Source organism: Ranitomeya variabilis, chromosome 2 (assembly GCF_051348905.1).
Source record: "Ranitomeya variabilis isolate aRanVar5 chromosome 2, aRanVar5.hap1, whole genome shotgun sequence".
NCBI lineage: Eukaryota > Metazoa > Chordata > Amphibia > Anura > Dendrobatidae > Ranitomeya > Ranitomeya variabilis.
In genome coordinates this window covers 987,642,819-987,667,550 of record NC_135233.1, presented here as the reverse complement: position 1 = coordinate 987,667,550, position 24,732 = coordinate 987,642,819, and the positions used below count along the sequence as shown (strand labels likewise).

Here is a 24,732-nt window from a genome sequence, read left to right as displayed (position 1 = left end):
TCCGTCTTCTGCAGTGACGCTCAGGTCAGAGGGCGCGGTGACGTGGTTAGTGTGCGCCCTCTGCCTGAAAGTCAGTGCAGAAGACGCTGAAGATGGAGCGGCGCCGGAACGAAATCAGGTTAATATTGAAAGTGCCGGGGACCTGAGCGACGGAGAAGTGAGTATGAGATTTTTTTTTTTTTTATCGCAGCAACAGCAAATGGGGCAAATGTCTGTATGGAGCATCTTATGGGGCCATATTTAATGTTTCTGCAGCACTATATGGCGCAAATATATTTATGGAGCATCTTATGGGGCCATAATCAAGGTTTGTGCAGCACTATATTGGGCAAATGTGTCTATGGAGGATCTTATGGGGCCATTATTAACCTTTATGCAGGATTCTATGGGGCGTATTTTACATCTACTATATAATTGTCTAAGGGGTACTTCCGTCTGTCCTTCTGTCTGTCTGTCGGCAACTTCCGTAACGGTTATTTGTTCTCTGATTGGTCTCGCCAGCTGCCTGTCATGGCTGCCGTGACCAATCAGCGACGCACACAGTCCGGAAGAAAATAGCCGCTCCTTACTCCCCGCACTCACTGCCGGCGCCCGCATACGCTGTCCGGTCACCGCTCACACAGGGTAAATGCCGGCGGTAAGGGATCGCGCTATGCCGAGGGTAACGCACTCCGTAACCGCTGCTATTAACCCTGTGTGTCCCCAATTTTTTACTATTGAGGCTGCCTATGCGGCATCAATAGTAAAAAAATGTAATGTTAAAAATAATTTAAAAAAAAAAAAAAACCTGCTATACTCACCCTCCGTAGTTCGCCGAGCCGCTGGCGCTGGCCGCCACCTTCCGTTCCCGCCGATGTATTGTGAAATTACCGCTAAGTCTTCTGGGTAATTTCACAATACATCCTGGGAAAGGAAGATGGCGGCCGGCGCCCTCGGCTCGGCTTCGGTGGATCCCAAGCGTCGGTAACCGCTTCCTGGATCCAGGCGCCAACGGAAGGTGAGCATATAACTATTTTTTATTTTAATTTTTTTTTTTGTAACAGGAATATCATGCTTACATTGCTATATATGTGGCCTGTGCAATATACTACATGGGCTGCGCAATATACTATGTGGGCTGCACAATATACTGCGTGGGCTGCGCAATGTACAACGTGGGCTGCGCAATGTACAACGTGGGCTGCGCAATGTACAACGTGGGCTGCGCAATGTACAACGTGGGCTGTGCTATACACTACGCATATATATTCTAGAATACCCGATGCGTTAGAATCGGTGTTATGACCCCAATGGCGAGGGTCTCAGAGGAATGTGGAAGTCTGAGGAATACAAAAAACCAGCTCATAGGGCAGTGGTAACTGGATTGACCATATATCTACTCCTAACGCCAACCCTAGAAGTAGCCGGGGATCATTCCTACGATGATTCTAGATGACACGCTCCAGCCGGAGAATCTAGCTACCCCTAGTAGAGGAAAACAAAGACCTTTCTTGCCTCCAGAGAAATGGACCCCAAAGCTGGATAGAAGCCCCCCACAAATAATAACGGTGAGGTAAGAGGAAATGACAAACACAGAAATGAATCAGATTTAGCACAGAGAGGCCCGCTAACTAATAGCAGAAAAAGGAAAGGGAACTTATATGGTCAACGAAAACCCTATTAAAATCCACACTGGAAATTCAAGAACCCCCGAACCGTCTAACGGTCCGGGGGGAGAACACCAGCCCCCCTAGAGCTTCCAGCAAAGGTCAGGATGCAGACCAGGAACAAGCTGGACAAAAATGCAAAAACCAAAACAAATAGCAAAAGCAAAAAGTAGACTTAGCTGATATTTTCTGGAACCAGGATCAGTAGACAAGAGCACAGAAGACTAGCTCTGATAACTACGTTGCCAGGCACAGAACTGAAGGTCCAGGAAGCTTATATAGCTACACCCTAAACTAACGACCTCAGGTGCGGATTAAAGGAATGACAGAAAAACCAGAGTCAAAAAACTAGTAACCACTAGAGGGAGCAAAAAGCAAAATCACAACAGTACCCCCCCCTTAGTGAGGGGTCACCGAACCCTCACCACGACCACCAGGGCGATCAGGATGAGCGGCATGAAAGGCACGAACTAAATCGGCCGCATGAACATCAGAGGCGACCACCCAGGAATTATCCTCCTGACCATAGCCCTTCCACTTGACCAAGTACTGAAGCCTCCGCCTGGAGAGGCGAGAATCCAAGATCTTCTCCACCACGTACTCCAACTCGCCCTCAACCAACACCGGAGCAGGAGGCTCAGCAGAAGGAACTACAGGCACAATGTACCGCCGCAACAAGGACCTATGAAATACATTGTGAATAGCAAATGACACAGGAAGATCCAGACGAAAAGATACAGGATTAAGGATTTCCAATATCTTGTAAGGCCCAATAAAACGAGGTTTAAATTTGGGAGAGGAGACCTTCATAGGAACAAAGCGGGAAGAAAGCCATACCAAATCCCCAACGCGTAGTCGGGGACCTACACCGCGGCGGCGGTTGGCAAAGCGCTGAGCCTTCTCCTGTGACAATTTCAAGTTGTCCACCACATGATTCCAAATCCGCTGCAACCTATCCACCACAGAATCCACCCCAGGACAGTCAGAAGGTTCCACATGACCCGAAGAAAAGCGAGGATGGAAACCAGAGTTGCAGAAAAAAGGCGAAACCAAGGTGGCGGAACTAGCCCGATTATTAAGTGCAAACTCAGCCAACGGTAAGAATGTCACCCAATCGTCCTGATCAGCAGAGACAAAACACCTCAAATAAGCCTCCAAAGTCTGATTGGTTCGCTCCGTCTGTCCATTAGTCTGAGGATGGAAAGCAGACGAAAACGACAAATCAATGCCCATCCTACCACAAAAGGATCGCCAGAACCTGGAAACGAACTGGGATCCTCTGTCAGACACAATATTCTCAGGGATGCCGTGCAAACGAACCACGTTCTGGAAAAACACAGGAACCAGATCGGAAGAGGAAGGCAGCTTAGGCAAAGGAACCAAATGGACCATCTTGGAGAAGCGATCACATATCACCCAGATAACGGACATGCCCTGAGATAGCGGAAGATCAGAAATGAAATCCATGGAGATATGTGTCCAAGGTCTCTTCGGGACAGGCAAGGGCAAGAGCAACCCGCTGGCACGAGAACAGCAAGGCTTAGCTCGAGCACAAATCCCACAGGACTGCACAAATGACCGCACATCCCTTGACAAGGAAGGCCACCAAAAGGACCTGGCCACCAGATCTCTGGTGCCAAAAATTCCCGGGTGACCTGCCAACACCGAGGAATGAACCTCGGAAATGACTCTGCTGGTCCACTTATCCGGGACAAACAGTCTGTCAGATGGACAAGACTCAGGCCTATCAGCCTGAAATCTCTGCAACACACGTCGCAGATCCGGAGAAATAGCTGACAAGATAACTCCATCTTTAAGAATACCAACAGGGTCAGCGACTCCAGGAGCATCAGGCACAAAGCTCCTAGAAAGAGCATCGGCCTTCACATTCTTTGATCCTGGTAAATACGAGACAACAAAATCAAAGCGGGAGAAAAACAATGACCAGCGGGCCTGTCTCGGATTAAGGCGTTTAGCAGACTCGAGATACATCAGATTTTTGTGATCAGTCAGGACCACAACACGATGCTTAGCACCCTCGAGCCAATGACGCCACTCCTCAAATGCCCATTTCATGGCCAACAACTCCCGATTGCCCACATCATAATTTCGCTCAGCAGGCGAAAACTTCCTAGAGAAAAAGGCACAAGGTTTCATAACAGAGCAACCAGGGCCTCTCTGCGACAAAACGGCCCCTGCTCCAATCTCTGAAGCATCCACCTCAACCTGAAAGGGAAGCGAGACATCAGGCTGGCACAAAACAGGCGCCGAAGTAAACCGGCGTTTCAACTCCTGGAAAGCCTCCACGGCAGCAGGAGCCCAGTTAGCTACATCGGAGCCCTTCTTGGTCATATCCGTCAAAGGTTTCACAATGCTAGAAAAATTAGCGATAAAACGACGGTAGAAGTTAGCGAAGCCCAAGAACTTCTGAAGACTCTTAACCGACGAGGGCTGAGTCCAATCAAGAATAGCTCGGACCTTGACTGGGTCCATCTCCACAGCAGAAGGGGAAAAAATGAACCCCAAAAAGGGAACCTTCTGTACACCAAAGAGACATTTAGAGCCCTTGACAAACAAAGAATTTTCACGCAAAATTTTAAAGACCAACCTGACCTGCTCCACATGCGAATCCCAATTATCAGAAAAAACCAAAATATCATCCAGATAAACAATCAAAAATTTATCCAGATACTTCCGGAATATGTCATGCATAAAGGACTGAAAAACTGAAGGCGCATTGGAGAGCCCAAAAGGCATCACCAAGTACTCAAAATGACCTTCGGGCGTATTGAATGCGGTTTTCCATTCATCACCTTGTTTAATGCGCACAAGGTTGTACGCACCACGAAGGTCTATCTTGGTGAACCACTTGGCACCTTTAATCCGGGCAAACAAGTCAGACAACAGCGGTAAAGGATACTGAAATTTGACAGTGATCTTATTTAAAAGCCGATAATCAATACAGGGTCTCAAAGATCCGTCTTTTTTTGCCACAAAAAAGAATCCCGCACCAAGAGGGGAAGAAGACGGACGAATATGTCCCTTCTCCAGAGACTCCTTGATATATGAACGCATAGCGGTATGCTCAGGTACCGACAGATTAAACAGTCTTCCCTTAGGAAATTTACTGCCTGGTATCAAATCTATAGCACAGTCACAGTCCCTATGAGGAGGCAATGCACTGGATTCAGACTCACTGAAGACATCCTGATAATCAGATAAATACTCCGGAACTTCCGAAGGCGTAGAAGAAGCAATAGACACAGGCAGGGAATCCCCATGAATACCACGACAGCCCCAACTTGAGACTGACATAGCCTTCCAGTCCAGGACTGGATTATGGGTCTGTAACCATGGCAGCCCCAAAACAACCAAATCATGCATTTTATGCAAAACCAGGAAACGTATCACCTCGCGGTGTTCAGGAGTCATGCACATGGTAACCTGAGTCCAATACTGCGGTTTATTTGCTGCCAATGGCGTAGCATCAATACCCCTAAGAGGAATAGGATTTTCCAATGGTTCAAGAGTAAAACCACAGCGCTTAGCAAATGAGAGATCCATAAGACTCAGGGCAGCACCTGAATCTACAAACGCCATGACAGGATAAGATGACAGTGAGCAAATCAGAGTTACAGACAGAATAAATTTAGGTTGCAAATTACCAATGGTGACAGGACTAACAACCTTAGCTATACGTTTAGAGCATGCTGAGATAACATGTGTAGAGTCACCACAGTAGTAGCACAAGCCATTCCGGCGTCTATGAATTTTCCGCTCATTTCTAGTCAGGATTCTATCACATTGCATTAAATCAGGTGTCTGTTCAGACAACACCATGAGGGAATTTGCGGTTTTTCTATCACATTGCACCGAGTTAGGTGTCTGTTCAGACAACACCATGAGGGAATTTGCGGTTTTGCGCTCCCGCAACCGCCGGTCAATTTGAATAGCCAGTGCCATAGTATCATTCAGACCTGTGGGAATGGGAAATCCCACCATAACATTTTTAATGGCTTCAGAAAGGCCATTTCTGAAATTAGCGGCCAGTGCACACTCGTTCCAATGTGTCAGCACGGACCACTTCCGAAATTTTTGGCAATACACTTCAGCCTCGTCCTGCCCCTGCGACATGGCCAGCAAGGCCTTTTCTGCCTGAATCTCAAGATTGGGTTCCTCATAAAGCAAACCGAGCGCCAGAAAAAACGCATCAATATCAGCCAATGCCGGATCTCCTGGCGCCAGCGAAAAAGCCCAATCCTGAGGGTCGCCCCGTAAGAACGAAATAACAATTTTTACTTGCTGAGCAGAGTCTCCAGATGAACAGGGTCTCAGGGACAAAAATAATTTACAATTATTCACGAAATTTCTAAACTTAAATCTGTCACCGGAAAACAGTTCAGGAATCGGTATTTTAGGTTCAGACCTAGGATTTCTGATAACATAGTCTTGTATGCCCTGCACACGAGTAGCCAGCTGGTCCACACTTGTAATCAAGGTCTGGACATTCATGTCTGCAGCAAGCATAGCCACTCTGAGGTAAAGGGGAAGAAGGAAGAAGAGAGAAAAAAAAAAAAAAAAAAACTCAGAATCTTCTTTCTTATAATCCCTCTTTTGCAATGCACTAAACATTTAATAGTTGGCCTGGCAAACTGTTATGACCCCAATGGCGAGGGTCTCAGAGGAATGTGGAAGTCTGAGGAATACAAAAAACCAGCTCATAGGGCAGTGGTAACTGGATTGACCATATATCTACTCCTAACGCCAACCCTAGAAGTAGCCGGGGATCATTCCTACGATGATTCTAGATGACACGCTCCAGCCGGAGAATCTAGCTACCCCTAGTAGAGGAAAACAAAGACCTTTCTTGCCTCCAGAGAAATGGACCCCAAAGCTGGATAGAAGCCCCCCACAAATAATAACGGTGAGGTAAGAGGAAATGACAAACACAGAAATGAATCAGATTTAGCACAGAGAGGCCCGCTAACTAATAGCAGAAAAAGGAAAGGGAACTTATATGGTCAACGAAAACCCTATTAAAATCCACACTGGAAATTCAAGAACCCCCGAACCGTCTAACGGTCCGGGGGGAGAACACCAGCCCCCCTAGAGCTTCCAGCAAAGGTCAGGATGCAGACCAGGAACAAGCTGGACAAAAATGCAAAAACCAAAACAAATAGCAAAAGCAAAAAGTAGACTTAGCTGATATTTTCTGGAACCAGGATCAGTAGACAAGAGCACAGAAGACTAGCTCTGATAACTACGTTGCCAGGCACAGAACTGAAGGTCCAGGAAGCTTATATAGCTACACCCTAAACTAACGACCTCAGGTGCGGATTAAAGGAATGACAGAAAAACCAGAGTCAAAAAACTAGTAACCACTAGAGGGAGCAAAAAGCAAAATCACAACAATCGGGCCACCATCTAGTAGTTACATAGTTACATAGTTATTAAGGTTGAAGGAAGACTTTAAGTCCATCTAGTTCAACCCATAGCCTAACCTAACATGCCCTAACATGTTGATCCAGAGGAAGGCAAAAAAAAAAACCATGTGGCAAAGAGTAAGCTCCACCTTGGGGAAAAAAATTCCTTCCCGACTCCACATACGGCAATCAGACTAGTTCCCTGGATCAACGCCCTATCAAGGAATCTAGTGTATATACCCTGTAACATTATATTTTTCCAGAAAGGTATCCAGTCCCCTCTTAAATTTAAGTAATGAATCACTCATTACAACATCATACGGCAGAGAGTTCCATAGTCTCACTACTCTTACAGTAAAGAATCCGCGTCTGTTATTATGCTTAAACCTTTTTTGCTCCAGACGTAGAGGATACCCACTTGTCCCTGTCTCAGGTCTACGATTAAAAAGATCATCAGAAAGGTCTTTGTACTGTCACCTCATATATTTATACATTAAAATAAGATCACCCCTTAGTCTTCGTTTTTCCAAACTAAATAGCCCCTAGTGTAATAACCTAACTTGGTATTGCAGACCCCCCAGTCCTCTAATAACCTTGGTCGCTCTTCTCTGCACCCGCTCCAGTTCAGCTATGTCTTTCTTATACACCGGAGACCAGAACTGTGCACAGTATTCTAAGTGTGGTCGAACTAGTGACTTGTATAGAGGTAAAATTATGTTCTCCTCATGAGCATCTATGCCTCTTTTAATGCATCCCATTATTTTATTTGCCTTTGTAGCAGCTGCCTGACACTGGCCACTGAATATGAGTTTGTCATCCACCCATACACCCAGGTCTTTTTCATTGACGGTTTTGCCCAGAGTTTTAGAATTAAGCACATAGTTATACATCTTATTACTTCTACACAAGTGCATGACCTTACATTTATCCACATTAAAGCTCATTTGCCATTTATCAGCCCAAGCTTCTAGTTCACATAAATCATCCTGTAATATAAAATTGTCCTCCCCTGTATTGATTACCCTGCAGAGTTTAGGGTCATCTGCAAATATTGAAATTCTACTCTGAATGCCCCCTACAAGGTCATTAATAAATATGTTAAAAAGAAGAGGGCCCAATACTGACCCCTGTGGTACCCCACTGCTAACCGCGACCCAGTCCGAGTGTGCTCCATTATTACTTATATATTAAGTAACAACCTTTTGTGTGGCACTGTATCAAAAGCTTTAGAAAAGTCCATATACACTATGTCCACTGGGTTCCCTTGGTCCAGTCCGGAACTTACCTCTTCATAGAAGCTGATCAAATTAGTCTGACATGAAAAAAAAAACAGACAGTGTCATGTCCCACGACTTGGGAAATCATTCAATGTTTGCATTGTTTGTGTTCTATCCTTCTTTCTAGGCAGAAGTTTGCTTTTCCCTGTATTTTGTCCCAACTCTCTCACTGTGATCCTGTGATGTATGTTTGTTCACGCCCTTATTCTCCATTTTGTCATCATCCCCATATCTGTATGCATCCTATTACATGTCCTCTGTTGAATATTCCTTTTTACCTGCTGCTTTCATCATAATACAAGAATTTCAGTTAAAGCAATCCTCTTTTCCTGGAGTCTTCTTACATGAGAACGTGGCTGAGTTAAGCTATCTGATAAATCGGTATGAACGTGAGTACAGGTCAATACGGAAGCGCCCAAAAGAATTGGCCTATCCAGGCACCACTGCGTTCTACATACCCATGAGTCAGAATAGTAAAAAGGAATAGCCTGCCTTCAGAGACAGTAACTCAAGGTCTGTGCTGAACCTCAGTGGAAAAGGACATTTCCCAGATACACAGTAACCCAGTTCCCAGCCAGACCCCAGCGTGCATAGAAGCACACACTGCAGATAAACAGTGAGAAGTATAACCCTCATCATCCACTCTTCCTGCCTGCAAGCAAATCATGTCTGAAGCAAGGAATACAATGTCCCTACCAGACTTACAAACACAGGACAGAGACCCAGATCCCCATCCACCAGCTAGTGAAAGAGGAAAACGTACAGTTAAACCTACATGGAAAGTCATGGAGAATTTAGAGACTGAAAAATGTGTTGTATATAGTGATGTGTCTTCACTGTGGGAGAAAGTGCTGAGTCACATAGACACTGTATCAAGGCCTGCTTCTCATGAGTTACCACTTGAGGGAGCCCTAGAACAATTATGCACAGCATACCAAAGGTATATGGAGAAGACTGACCAATACATTATTCTCCTGAAAAAACTGAATCTGCCAGAGACTTTAAAAGAATTGCAAAGTTTCCAGCAGCTTAATTCTGAAAGGGACTGCACCGTACGCGACATTAAGACAAAGATAGAGGCTAAAATTGCACGGACACCAGATGCATCATCTCGCTCATCCAAATCGTCTAAGCACTCAAAACGCTCATCTAGGTCAAGTTCATCAAAATATTCCACTCTCAGCCAGCAGCTTATAAGGGCACGTGCTAAGGCAGAAACGTCTAAGATACAAGCAGCCTTTGCGCAAAGGAGAGCAGATATGGACGCAGCCACAGCACAAAAGAGAGCAGAAATGGATGCAGCCACAGCACAAAAGAGAGCAGAAATAGAAGCAGCCAGAGCAGAAATGGATGCAGCCACAGCACAAAAGAGAGCAGAAATGGATGCGGATGCAGCACGCAAGGAAGCTCTGGAGAAGGAATGTGAGCACGCAACAGCCATGGCGGAGTTAAGGATCCTGGAGCGAGCTATCAGTGGGAGTCAAAGAGACAGCATCAGTTTATGTGAAGTGGAGGCGGAGGACCCTATTGAACGCACAAGAGACTACGTGCTAAGCCAAAATGGCGAACCGCAGATCATCACTAACACTTCTGATGGCGTTCATGCTTCTCCAGGACACCAGGATGCCGATCAACTTACAGAACCCTACACTCAAGGTCAGTACAATGCTCCCAAACTTGAACTTCCTTCGTATTCCAGTATGCGCCAAGACCCTGCATCTCATCAAACTCCACAGGCTATTATCTACACGCAACCCAATATACCGGCAGGTCATTATACTCTCGACAACCGCACAGTGCCAGCTCCGCATGTAGCAGAGACTATACCCACCAAACCGGTTGCTGGACTAAATGCATATGCCACTCCATACTTACCCACGTTTCAAGTCCAAGACGTCTCCACTCCTATGTACAACACCGCTCAGCCCACATTCGTGCATCCTAAGTCAGAAAGAACAGACATGTCCGACTTCGCAAGGTACATGATTCGCCGCGAACTTACTAAAACCGGTCTCACAAGGTTTGACGACCAACCTGAAAATTACAGAGGTTGGAAAAATGCCTTTAGAACCGTAACTAGTGACCTCGGCATCACTGCTGCCGAAGAGCTGGACCTGCTAATCAGATGGCTAGGACCACAATCCACCGAGCGTGTCAAGAGACTCAGGTCTGTACATATCAGTAATCCAACGGCTGGTCTCATGGCTGCATGGGAAAGACTAGAGAAAAACTTTGGCAGTCCAGAAGCCATAGAGGACGCACTGTTCAAGCGATTACAGAGTTTTCCAAAGATATCAAGCAAGGACAGTTCAAAGTTCCTAGAGCTCAGTGACTTGCTGTTAGAGCTCCAGCTGGCCAAGGCAGACACCCACCTACCTGGCCTCAGCTACCTGGACACTGCTCGTGGAGTAAATCCCATTATCTCCAAGCTACCGTACAACGTGCAAGAAAGGTGGACTACACTAGGGTCAAAATACAAGAAAGACCATCAAGTGTCATTTCCTCCATTCTCCTACTTCTGTGAGTTTATAAAAGACGTGGCAGAGCGCAAGAACGACCCAAGCTTTTCTTACCAAGAATCCAGTGGCCCAGCTTCACCTCCTTCTAAATACGTCAGCGCACGCTCGAACGACAGAAACCGCAGAGGTCCAGTGTCAGTGAAGAAGACGGATATTCTTCCCTTACCAACACCAGCCCCAGACAAGAGTAACAAAGGTGAAAAGATAGAGAACCCAAATCGTGAATGTCCCATCCACAAGAAGCCACATCCCTTAAAAAAGTGCATCGGCTTCAGGAAGAAACCGCTCCAGGAACGCAAGGAGCTTCTAAAGAAGTTCGGGGTATGCTACAGATGTTGTGCTTCTACTGAACACCTTGCTAAAGACTGTAAAACTACAATTAAGTGCATGGAGTGTGACAGTGAGGACCACGTACAAGCACTCCACCCATTCCGTCCTGACTCTACACTTACTCCTTCCCCCACCACGAGCCATGGCGGGGAGGACGCAGCTCAAACTGCAAGCCATACCACAATATCTTCTTCATGCACAGAAGTCTGCGGAGAAGACCTCTGGGACAAGTCCTGTGCGAAGATTTGCCTGGTGAACGTATATCCCAACGGTCACCCAGAGAAAGCCGTGAAGGTGTACGTCCTTCTGGATGATCAGAGCAACCGATCACTTGCAAGGTCAGAACTCTTTGATATGTTTAACTTAAAGGGAAATGCCTACCCTTACACCTTAGGTACCTGCAGTGGTGTTACAGAGGTTTATGGGAGAAGGGCCAGTGGTCTTACAGCGACATCTCTCGAGAACACCGTCGAGATACCGTTACCTACACTGGTCGAGTGCAACCAGATTCCATCCAATCGAGAAGAGATCCCAACGCCAGAGGCTGCTCTTCATCACCAACATCTCAAGGGGATAGCAAACAAGATACCAGCCCTCAACAACAGTGCAGATATCCTGATTCTGCTAGGCAGAGACATCCTCCGGCTGCACAAGGTGCGTCAGCAAATTAATGGACCACACGATGCACCATTTGCCCAACGCTTAGATCTAGGCTGGGTAATCATAGGCAATGTTTGCATACACAAGATGAAGAGACCTAACAACATCTCCTCTTACAAGACACACATTTTGTCAAATGGTCGCAGCACCCATTTCCAACCATGCCCACATCACTACTGGGTGAAAGAGAAAGTGAGCAACACCAAGTGGCAACAGGAATCCTTCAACAACATGAACACACTCCAGTCCTGGGAAGAAAACCTCGGGTCATCAGTGTTCGATTCCACAAGTAATGACAACAAGTTGGCACCCACAAGGGAAGATAAAGAATTTATAAAGGTTATGGATAAAGAATTTGTTCAAGACGACTCCAACAGTTGGGTAGCTCCTTTACCCTTTCGTTTCCCAAGAGTGAGGTTGCCGAACAACCTGCAGCAAGCAACTGCAAGGTTCTCATCCTTAAAGCGTACCCTAAAGAGGAAACCAGAGATGGAGAAGCATTTCATTGACTTTATGCAGAACATCTTTGACAGAAATCATGCTGAACCTGCGCCACCACTGAGGGAGGGAGAAGAATGTTGGTATCTTCCATCCTTTGGTGTCTATCACCCTCGCAAGCCTAATCAGATCAGAGTGGTGTTTGACTCCAGTGCTCAGTTTGAAGGCCTCTCTCTCAATAACCTGCTCCTAACTGGGCCCAACCTGAACAACAGCCTCCTTGGAGTATTGATCCGCTTCAGACAAGAACCTGTTGCCATAATGGCCGACATTCAGCAGATGTTTCATTGCTTCATTGTGAAAGAAGACAACAGAAACTATCTTAGGTTCCTATGGCACAAGGACAACAACGTCAACAATCAGGTCATAGACTACCGGATGAAGGTCCATGTCTTCGGCAACAGTCCCTCACCTGCTGTGGCGATCTATGGACTGAGACGGACAGCCCAGGAAGGTGAGAGAGAGTACGGTTCCGATGCTCGGCAATTTGTAGAGAAGAACTTCTACGTGGACGATGGGCTCAAGTCCTTGCCCACAAGCGAAGATGCAATTGACCTACTCTCCAGAACACAGGAAATGCTATCCACATCAAACCTCAGACTCCACAAGATTATCTCTAACAGTCAAGAGGTAATGAACGCGTTTCCATCTGAGGACCATGCCACAAACCTAAAGGACCTCAACTTGGGTTCCGATGTTCCTCCAACACAGCGCAGCCTTGGTCTACTGTGGGATATCAAACGGGACACCTTCACTTTCCAAGTGTCACCCTATGACAAACCCTTTACCAAACGAGGAGTCCTATCTGTCATAAATAGCATCTATGATCCTCTCTGGTTTGTAGCACCCATCACTATTCAAGGCAAGATACTGTTAAGACAGCTTACGGCCGAGAACACGGATTGGGACACCCCGCTCCCAACTCAGAAACAGCAAAGGTGGGAGGCGTGGAAGAAGTCTCTGAAGTTCTTAGAGCAACTCCAAGTCCCACGTTGTTATTCTCCAAGATCACCTTCGACTGCAATCAGAAGAGAAGTCCATATTTTCTCTGACGCATCTACAGAAGCCATAGCCGCAGTAGCTTATCTGATGACCTTAGGAGCTAACAAGGTACACTGTGGTTTCATCCTGGGTAAAGCCAAATTAACTCCAAAGCCTGCACACTCTGTACCCAGACTCGAGCTTTGTGCTGCGGTATTGGCAGTAGAAATTGCTGAAGTTGTACAAGACGAAATGGACATTACAATTGATTCCTTTACTTTCTACACTGACAGCAGGGTGGTACTCGGGTACATTCACAACCAAACAAAGCAGTTCTATACATATGTGAGCAACAGAGTTGAGCGCATCAGAAGTTTTTCTACCCCTGAGCAGTGGCATCACATCTCCACCGATTTAAACCCAGCCGACCGAGGTACAAGACTCGCAGCTGCTTCTAAGCTTGGTGACAACATGTGGTTGATGCCTCCCAGTCTCCTGTACGAAGATTTCTGTGCAAACAACACCAAAAATGCTTATGAGCTGGTGGAACCAGAATCTGACAAGGAGATAAGACAAACTATCTCTGCTCACTATACTTCAATGACATCTAGGCAAGGTTTGAAGTCTCATCGTTTTGAACGCTTTTCAAGCTGGTCCTCCGTTGTACGAACTGTAGCTCGTCTCATTCACATTGCTCGCTGTTTTACAAAGGACAAGCCCTCAGGGTGCCATGGTTGGCACGTGTGTAAGAGTCGTCTTACTGCCGACGACATAGACCATGCTGAACAAGTTATCATCAGGTGTGTGCAACAAGAAGAATATTCACATGAGATTGGCAGTATTACCAAGGGAGTCAGCGTGTCCAAAAACAGCACTCTACTCGACTTGAATCCAGTAGTCGATCATCTCAAGTTTCTAAGAGTGGGAGGACGTTTAAGTAAATCAGACCTATACGATAAGGAGCAGAACCCTATCATCATTCCAGGTCGACATCACGTCACTACTCTGTTGATTCGGCACTATCACGAACGAGTACAGCACCAAGGCAGACATCTTACTGAAGGTGCTATCAGGTCTGCTGGCTTGTGGATCATGGGAATGAAGAGGTGCGTCTCTTCAGTTCTCCATAGATGTGTCAAGTGTCGAAGGTTACGAGGAAAACACCAACAACAACAAATGGCGAACCTCCCAGCAGATCGACTGAGCATGGACCAACCGTTTTCATATGTTGGTGTAGACGTCTTCGGGCCATGGTCGGTTGTTACCAGGAAAACCCGTGGAGGAGCCGCGAACAGTAAGCGATGGGCTGTCCTATTCACCTGTCTCAGTATCCGTGCAGTTCACATCGAGGTTATTGAATCCATGGATACCTCCAGCTTCATCAATGCCCTAAGAAGATTCTTTTCCATCCGGGGACCTGCCAAACAACTCCGGTCCGACTGCGGCACAAACTTTGTAGGAGCCTGCAAGGAACTGCAGTTTGACAACTTCTTGTCCGACAATGGATGCACTTGGGTATTCAACCCTCCACACTCTTCACACATGGGTGGATCTTGGGAACGCATGATTGGTGTTGCACGAAGGATCCTCGACTCCATGTTGCTGGACCATAAACTTCCCCTTACTCATGAAGTTCTGGTCACCTTCCTCGCAGAAGTGTCAGCCATAATAAATGCTAGACCTTTGGTTCCAGTATCATCCGACCCCGATGCTCCAACGATACTTACTCCAGCTACACTCCTTACACAGAAGATTGGAGCCGCTACAGTCCCACCTGGGAATTTCGATAACAAGGACATTTACAAACGTCAGTGGAGACAAGTTCAACACCTGGCTAATGTGTTTTGGCATCGCTGGAAGACCGAATATTTACACTTGCTTCAAAACCGTCACAAATGGCAGACGCCCAGTCCCAATCTCCAAGAAGGAGACCTTGTTCTCTTAAAGGACAAAGAGGCTCATCGTAATGACTGGCCAATGGGACTTATCACCAAAGTCCTACCCGGTGAGGACGGAAAGACTCGTAAGGTAGAAGTTAAGGTGACAAAAGGGGGCTCTACCCGAACCTTCTTCCGCCCGGTCACTGAACTCGTGCTGCTTCTACGAAAGGAGGACATCACATAACTGAACATGCTCCTGGACGTTGTTCACGGCGGGGAGCATTCCTCCTCATTCCCCAGTTTATTGAATGTTGACATTTTCCATTGGATTGAACCCTTAACATTCCCATTGGATTCTGGGTTGGTGGAAGAGTTTGCATGTTTGCGGCTTCCCCAATCTGAAGATGGGTTTTATATACTTGAACTTATCTTTTGGTGTGATCTACGGGTCAACAACAACGAGTTGGACTTAAAAATCTTTTATGTTTTATTATTGCATGCATGTTTTCTTCCTCTTGTTTTTTCAGGTTCAAACGACTTCGAAGAATTACGGACATCGTGAAATCCAAGGATTTCAGACGGGGAGTGTCATGTCCCACGACTTGGGAAATCATTCAATGTTTGCATTGTTTGTGTTCTATCCTTCTTTCTAGGCAGAAGTTTGCTTTTCCCTGTATTTTGTCCCAACTCTCTCACTGTGATCCTGTGATGTATGTTTGTTCACGCCCTTATTCTCCATTTTGTCATCATCCCCATATCTGTATGCATCCTATTACATGTCCTCTGTTGAATATTCCTTTTTACCTGCTGCTTTCATCATAATACAAGAATTTCAGTTAAAGCAATCCTCTTTTCCTGGAGTCTTCTTACATGAGAACGTGGCTGAGTTAAGCTATCTGATAAATCGGTATGAACGTGAGTACAGGTCAATACGGAAGCGCCCAAAAGAATTGGCCTATCCAGGCACCACTGCGTTCTACATACCCATGAGTCAGAATAGACAGCAATTCCTCCCTTGGAAACTCCCTGAATCACAAGTCACTGAATCACAAGTCACTGAATCACAAGTCACTGAATCACAAGTCACTGAATCACAAGTCACACTTACCGCCGTTCACACTTACGCTCAGGTCACACTCAGCTCGTTCACACTCGCTAAGCTGAAGATTTATAGATTTTTTTTTTTGTTTTCTTCTTCTCTCTGTCTCCCCTCAACAGCAATCCACCTTGCTGTTCAAATGCACTTCCAAAAAGTTCCTCCAAGCACCGCCAACGACAACACACCCTTCTCCTCCTGCACGCCACATGGTGCTATAATGGCGGCAGTTTTGGCGGCAATTAGCAGTTCAACAAATTCGAGTCTCTTAGGCGCACAAGACCTATCTTAATGGGTCGGTCCATCCTGTTCATGATGCAAGTTTGGAGCGCCCACCAGGGCTGTGGGGTACTTGGTACCGGGCCAGTAATTAAAGGGATATGTCACAGTGGCAGTTACCCGGTCCGTGGCCTTGGGCTTCCAAATTAAAAGGGATTTGAAATGGGAAATAAAGTTTGTTCGTGACGCCACCTGTGGAATTCGGTCAGGGATGACCGACGCTGCTTAAAGGGGTCCTCTGGGGTGATGTTGTGGCAGCAGGGGTGGTATGGCTTCCCACAGGTGGAGTTGGGTCCCCAGGGCTACCGGTGTATAGATAAAGATGGTAGAGGGTGCAGCAAGAAACAGAGGACACAGGATTGCAGTCTCTTAACCTTTTTACTGTAGATTTCAGGCAGCCACAGTCCAGGGTACCAGATCACGGGCGCTGGTGTGGTCCGGCCAGCTTGGAAGCGACTCAGGTATCCCCCTAACCAGGTGGGGTTGGAAGCCTGCCACTACGCTTTGTTGTAGTCCCTTGCTGCCTTAGGCCTCACACAAGGTCCTCATGTTTTCTCTCTGTCCCCCTAGTTGGTAGGACACTATCCGTATGACAGGTAACTCGAGCCTTTTCACAGGGTCTCTCAGATGACGCCGGGCTCTCTGTGCTTCTGTGTCTTCAGGTCTTAATGGTGGACAGGTGACTTGAAATCTAGCTGTCCACCGGTTTCTGCTGTGGGGCATGAAGTTACCCCCACAGCCTCGGTCGTCCGGCTACCGGTATCTGCGCTTCAGCTTGGAGGGAGCACAATCGCGGCTCTCCTCCAGCTCCTTACTCGCCTTTGCTCCTTCACTGTTTCTACAACTATTCAGTTCTCTTTCTCTCCTCCTCCAGTTCTCTCTTTCCTGGAGCTGCAGAATTCGGTCTGCACGGCCCCTCCTCTCCTCTGTCCCTCTGACAGACTACCCCAGACTGCTGTCTGGCACCAACTAACTAACTCCAAGCCAGAACATATATCTATATTTAGGGAAGCTCCCTTGAAACCGGCTCAGTGCTCCCCCTTCTGGCCTGGAGTCAGAACATGTTGCATTTATGTGAATACCTGTTAAATGGATCCTTCCTCACTTCCAAGCATGGTATCACTCTCCTCGTGAGGAATGCAATGCCACTGTAACAACCAGGATCCTGAGGTGTTACAGAAGCCCCTCTGCTCCTCCTGCTGGAGTCTCTATGGAGTCGGGGTTGCCCTGCACTCTGAGCATCAGCCTACATGCATACTGCAGGTGAAGGGGGGGACTTTTTGAACTCCTGTCATGACCATCTGTAAAGTAAGTGACTGGCCAGTGGGGGGATAATTGTGCTTAGTGAAGACATTAGCCACTATAAGGCTATGTGCCCACGTTGCGTTTTTTATGTGTTTCCGCCGTGGTTTTTGCCGCAGCAGACACGCTTAAAAAACGCATTCCTATGCAATCTTATGGGATTCCGCAGTTGCTGTGCTCATGCTGCACATTTTTGCGATGAGGAATCGCATAGCGGTAAAATCCGCAGCATGCTCATTATTACTACGGAATCGCGGCGATTCCGCCGCCATAGGATTGCATTGAAATGCTCACTTTACGCATGTGGCTATGCCCACCGTGAATAAAGTGAGTGCTTCATGTGCAGATGGTACCCAAGGTTTGGAGGAGAGGAGACCCTCCTTCAGGCAAATTTTAGGCCACGCCCCTGATGACACCCATTCATAATTAGTCACACCCATATCCACGTCCCAACCACACCCATTTAGCACTGTTGATCACACTGTTTCATATACAATAATTATAAACAAAAAAATATGGCCACACAATGCTCCATACCGTATAATGGCCACACATGATGCTCCATATTGTATAATGACCACACATGATGCTCCATACTGTATAATGGCCACGCATGATGCTCCATACTGTATAATGACCGCACATGATGCTCCATACTGTATCATGACCGCACATGATGCTCCATACTGTATAATGACCGCACATGATGCTCCATACTGTATAATGGCCGCACATGATGCTCCATACTGTATAATGGCCGCACATGATGCTCCATACTGTATCATGACCGCACATGATGCTCCATATTGTATGACTGCACATGATGCTCCATACTGTATAATGACCGCACATGATGCTCCATACTGTATAATGACCGCACATGATGCTCCATACTGTATAACTCCACATGATGCTCAATACTGTATAATGACCGTACATGGTGCTCCATACTGTATGATGACCGCACATGTTGCTCCATACTGTATGTTGGCCGCACATGATGCTCCATACTGTATAACTCCACATGCTCAATACTGTATAATGACCGTAAATGATGCTCCATACTGTATAATGACCGCACATGATACTTCGTACCATATAATGGCCACACATAGCTACTCCTACACACGCGGCTGCGCTCCGTACACTTTGCACACACGGCTCCACTCCGTACACACGCGCTCTGCTCCATACACCTCATACACACGTGGCTCCGCTCCGTACACCTCGTACACACACGGCTCTGCTCCGTACACCTCGTACACACACGGCTCCGCTCCGTACACCTCGTACACACACGGCTCCGCTCCGTACACCTCGTACACACACGGCTCCGCTCCGTACACCTCGTACACACACGGCTCCGCTCCGTACACCTCGTACACACACGGCTCCGCTCCGTACACCTCATACACACACGGCTCCGCTCCGTACACCACGTACACACACGGCTCCGCTCTGTACACCTTGTACACACACGGCTCCGCTCTGTACACCTCATACACACACGGCTCCGCTCTGTACACCTCATACACACACGGCTAACTGCACAGACTTCTCCATACCTGATACGTCGATCTGCAATGACAGCAGCAGAGGCCAGTAACAGAGGAGGCTGTCAGTGTCCATCCCACCATGCTCAGCCCCACTCATTCCACGCAGGATTAGTTTACTATCCAGGCATGATTAGCTCAGCAGTCCACTGGTCTGCTTATTGCGGCACCCAGGGCTGTGTTCGGCAGATAAGCCGTGGAGGTGGTGACTGACTGTGTTGTAACTTATGTACCTCAGAACAGAAGTGTCCCCTCTCCGTGTCTCCCTCTCTAAAGGTCTGTACCGCAGGCACAATGGAGACTCATTTAGGAACATACCGGAGAGGAAGGGGGCGTGGTCTAACACAAGGGGGCGTGACACGTACCTCAAACATGTCTCCTCTCTCTCCCTCTGAGCTGTACCGCGCACACTGGAAGAAAAAGAGACTGCAGGGGGCGTGGCTTAACACAAGGGGGCGTGTCGGGATCCTGTGCTGGACAGCAGGGCAAAGCATCAAAACCGGGACAGTCCCGCACAATGAGGGAGAGACTGGAGAGGGGCCCCTAATACTGCGCTGCAGTACACTTGTGCCTTACCTCGTCAGCCAATCACAGACTCTGCTTTATGTGCACTCCTGTGATTGGCTGACACTTGATGATGTACAGGTGTCTGCCTTGCCATGTAGTCACACCAGGCCCTAGTGGACAGGTTCATGGTGGACGCTCATTTTGTGGACTTCCTGAGCCGCCCCTGTAGCCTCAGTAATTACCTCATGTCTTCTCTGAGAGAAAACATCATTATGTCCAGCAGGAGGCGCCATCACAGATTGCAGTTGCTGCTTGTGAGACTGGACTTGTGAGAACTCTGCAGCAGTATGGGGCGCGGAAGGAGCCGGCTCCCCAGTACACAGGCTCCCCAGTACACAGGCTCCCCAGTACACAGGCTCCCCAGTACACAGGCTCCCCACCTCCAGGAGAGCAGGGCCCCTGCTCCACAGCTGCTGTGTATAAGCCGTGTCCCGTCCTCTCCGGCCATCACTAGACAGGCAGTCGGGACAGAGGGAGAGGGAGGACGGACATGGCAGCTGTGTGCAGAGGAGGTAACAGGAAGCTGCTCAGCTCTCACCCCAATATCCTGCTGACCACTTATGACTGCTGTACTGGGGGCGGCAGGTGTGTGAAGACCCCGACTGCTTCTGAAGACCGACGACAGCAAAGGTAAGTGTCTGTATACAGTATATAGCGTATGTAACAGTATATAGAGTATATACTAGTATGAATATAGTATATAGTGTACATGAGGGACGTACTAAAGAATGAAGAAAAGGAATGAACATAACTTATAGGTCAAAAGACATGAAGAGGTATTATAGATTTCTTATGCATCTTGGATATGAAATGAACGTGACTTATATGTAGACAATTAGGAAATCAACACAGATCCCATATACACGGGTGTATATTATATTCCCTGTGCTTTATAGGTGGGGGATGAACATGAAATATATGTAGACTAGATGGCAGCCCGATTCTAAAGAATCGGGAGTCTAGAATCCATATATACTTTATTTATTCAAATGTAAGAATAATACAATTAATAAATAATAGTAAGAAAGAACAAAAAATGGCTGAACTCACCAGCTCTTGACAATTCTTGACAGTACGGCACATTTCTGATTGGTCGCTCGCGGCAGGCAGCAACCAATCAGAAAAGTGCCACGCACCACGAAGGCATATATCTTTGTCCACCCTGAGCGGGTGTAGGACGCTGGTGACGTCAATTATCTCCGGACAAAGCCACGGAAGTTGGCACAAATTGCCGGAAGTAGTATTCTAGGCAATTATATATTAGATTTTAATGTTATCAGTGTTTACCTTTGAACGTTTATATTGTATTGTCCTGTCACCAGCCATGTGTACGATTATCGGCCGAAAGCCTCTCTGGAACCAATAATCACCCCATGTAAAGGTATCTTTATAAGTTAAAGATTCAGAATACTATGACTTTTATCATATCCTGAACAGTCAAGTTTTTTATGAACCGTTAAGGTTTTCTGGTTGAAGTAAAAAAACTCTGAGTGTTTACAGTTTGAAACCATAAAATGTTGAAAAATTATGTCATTCTTGAGTATATCACTCAATGGTGCTCATAAATGTGTCAAATTTGATCTATAATATACTTTAATATACGTTACTTTAATCTTTAATATACTTAAGAACAGGGCCCCAGACACCGCACAGTGGTCCAAAATATCGCTGTGCTCTGCCTGGGGCCCCATATGCTGCCTGGGGCCCCTGTGCTCTGCCTGGGGCCCCATGTTCTGCCTGGGGCCCCTGTGCTCTACCTGGGACCACTGTGCTCTGCCTGGGGCCCCATATGTTGCCTGGGGCCCCTGTGCTCTGCCTGGGGCCCCTGTGCTCTGCCTGGGGCCCCATGTTCTGCCTGGGGCCACTGCGCTCTGCCTGGGGCCCCATAGGCTGCCTGGGGCCCCTGTGCTCTGCCTGGGACCACTGTGCTCTGCCTGGGGCCCCATATGCTGCCTGGGGCCCCTGTGCTCTGCCTGGGGCCACTGTGCTCTGCCTGGGGCCCCTGTGCTCTGCCTGGGGCCCCATATGCTGCCTGGGGCCCCTGTGCTCTGCCTGGGGCCCCTGTGCTCTGCCTGGGGCGCCATGTTCTGCCTGGGGCCCCTGTGCTCTGCCTGGGGCCACTGTGCTCTGCCTGGGGCCCCATGTTCTGCCTGGGGCCACTGTGCTCTGCCTGGGGCCCCATAAGCTGCCTGGGGCCCCTGTGCTCTGCCTGGGACCACTGTGCTCTGCCTGGGGCCCCTGTGCTCTGCCTGGGGCCACTGTGCTCTGCCTGGGGCCCCATATGCTGCCTGGGGCCACTGTGCTCTGCCTGGGGCCCCATATGCTGCCTGGGGCCCCTGTGCTCTGCCTGGGGCCCCATATGCTGCCTGGGGCCCCTGTGCTCTGCCTGGGGCCCCTGTGCTCTGCTTGGGGCCCCATGTTCTGCCTGGGACCCCTGTGCTCTGCCTGGGGCCCCATATGCTGCCTGGGGCCCCTGTGCTCTGCCTGGGACCCCTGTGCTCTGCCTGAGGCCCCTGTGCTCTGCCTGGGGCCCCATATGCTGCCTGGGGCCCCTGTGCTCTGCCTGGGGCCCCATGTTCTGCCTGGGGCCCCTGTGCTCTGCCTGGGGCCCCATATGCTGCCTGGGGCCCCTGTGCTCTGCCTGGGGCCCCATATGCTGCCTGGGGCCCCTGTGCTCTGCCTGGGGCCACTGTGCTCTGCCTGGGGCCCCATAGGCTGCCTGGGGCCCCTGTGCTCTGCCTGGGACCACTGTGCTCTGCCTGGGGCCCCATATGCTGCCTGGGGCCCCTGTGCTCTGCCTGGGGCCACTGTGCTCTGCCTGGGGCCCCATATGCTGCCTGGGGCCCCTGTGCTCTGCCTGGGTGTAGGACACTGGTGACGTCACTTAGCTCCGGACATTAGCTCCGGACATTAGCTCCGGACATTAGCTACTTTATTTATTCAAATGTAAGAATAATACAATTAATAAATAATAGTAAGAAAGAACAAAAAATGGCTGAACTCACCAGCTCTTGACAATTCTTGACAGTACGGCACATTTCTGATTGGTCGCTCGCGGCAGGCGGCAACCAATCAGAAAAGTGCCACGCACCACGAAGGCATATATCTTTGTCCACCCTGAGCGGGTGTAGGACGCTGGTGACGTCAATTATCTCCGGACAAAGCCACGGAAGTTGGCACAAATTGCCGGAAGTAGTATTCTAGGCAATTATATATTAGATTTTAATGTTATCAGTGTTTACCTTTGAACGTTTATATTGTATTGTCCTGTCACCAGCCATGTGTACGATTATCGGCCGAAAGCCTCTCTGGAACCAATAATCACCCCATGTAAAGGTATCTTTATAAGTTAAAGATTCAGAATACTATGACTTTTATCATATCCTGAACAGTCAAGTTTTTTATGAACCGTTAAGGTTTTCTGGTTGAAGTAAAAAAACTCTGAGTGTTTACAGTTTGAAACCATAAAATGTTGAAAAATTATGTCATTCTTGAGTATATCACTCAATGGTGCTCATAAATGTGTCAAATTTGATCTATAATATACTTTAATATACGTTACTTTAATCTTTAATATACTTAAGAACAGGGCCCCAGACACCGCACAGTGGTCCAAAATATCGCTGTGCTCTGCCTGGGGCCCCATATGCTGCCTGGGGCCCCTGTGCTCTGCCTGGGGCCCCATGTTCTGCCTGGGGCCCCTGTGCTCTACCTGGGACCACTGTGCTCTGCCTGGGGCCCCATATGTTGCCTGGGGCCCCTGTGCTCTGCCTGGGGCCCCTGTGCTCTGCCTGGGGCCCCATGTTCTGCCTGGGGCCACTGCGCTCTGCCTGGGGCCCCATAGGCTGCCTGGGGCCCCTGTGCTCTGCCTGGGACCACTGTGCTCTGCCTGGGGCCCCATATGCTGCCTGGGGCCCCTGTGCTCTGCCTGGGGCCACTGTGCTCTGCCTGGGGCCCCTGTGCTCTGCCTGGGGCCCCATATGCTGCCTGGGGCCCCTGTGCTCTGCCTGGGGCCCCTGTGCTCTGCCTGGGGCGCCATGTTCTGCCTGGGGCCCCTGTGCTCTGCCTGGGGCCACTGTGCTCTGCCTGGGGCCACTGTGCTCTGCCTGGGGCCCCATAAGCTGCCTGGGGCCCCTGTGCTCTGCCTGGGACCACTGTGCTCTGCCTGGGGCCCCTGTGCTCTGCCTGGGGCCACTGTGCTCTGCCTGGGGCCACTGTGCTCTGCCTGGGGCCCCATATGCTGCCTGGGGCCACTGTGCTCTGCCTGGGGCCCCATATGCTGCCTGGGGCCCCTGTGCTCTGCCTGGGGCCCCATATGCTGCCTGGGGCCCCTGTGCTCTGCCTGGGGCCCCTGTGCTCTGCTTGGGGCCCCATGTTCTGCCTGGGACCCCTGTGCTCTGCCTGGGGCCCCATATGCTGCCTGGGGCCCCTGTGCTCTGCCTGGGACCCCTGTGCTCTGCCTGAGGCCCCTGTGCTCTGCCTGGGGCCCCATATGCTGCCTGGGGCCCCTGTGCTCTGCCTGGGGCCCCATGTTCTGCCTGGGGCCCCTGTGCTCTGCCTGGGGCCCCATATGCTGCCTGGGGCCCCTGTGCTCTGCCTGGGGCCCCATATGCTGCCTGGGGCCCCTGTGCTCTGCCTGGGGCCACTGTGCTCTGCCTGGGGCCCCATAGGCTGCCTGGGGCCCCTGTGCTCTGCCTGGGACCACTGTGCTCTGCCTGGGG

The 24,732-nt window shown here is 48.8% G+C and overlaps 1 protein-coding gene across 8 annotated transcripts in view; it reads right to left on the bottom strand.

The window, feature by feature from the left end:
• Window positions 1-24,732, bottom strand: part of LOC143808394 (uncharacterized) — a 426,051-nt gene that overhangs the window by 331,155 nt on the left and 70,164 nt on the right. For 2 of the 8 annotated variants that reach the window (XR_013221946.1, XM_077290992.1), the window contains exon 5: window positions 19,810-19,854. The exons of 5 other annotated variants lie outside the window; for them this stretch is intronic. Coding sequence is in view for 2 of the 3 variants with exons in the window: in XM_077290992.1 (XP_077147107.1) it covers window positions 19,810-19,854 (45 nt within the window). In the remaining variant the exon portion in view is untranslated. Of the gene's footprint in view, window positions 1-19,456; window positions 19,562-19,809; window positions 19,855-24,732 lie in introns of those variants that run through there. One more of the 8 variants, XM_077290991.1, reaches the window with a different exon arrangement.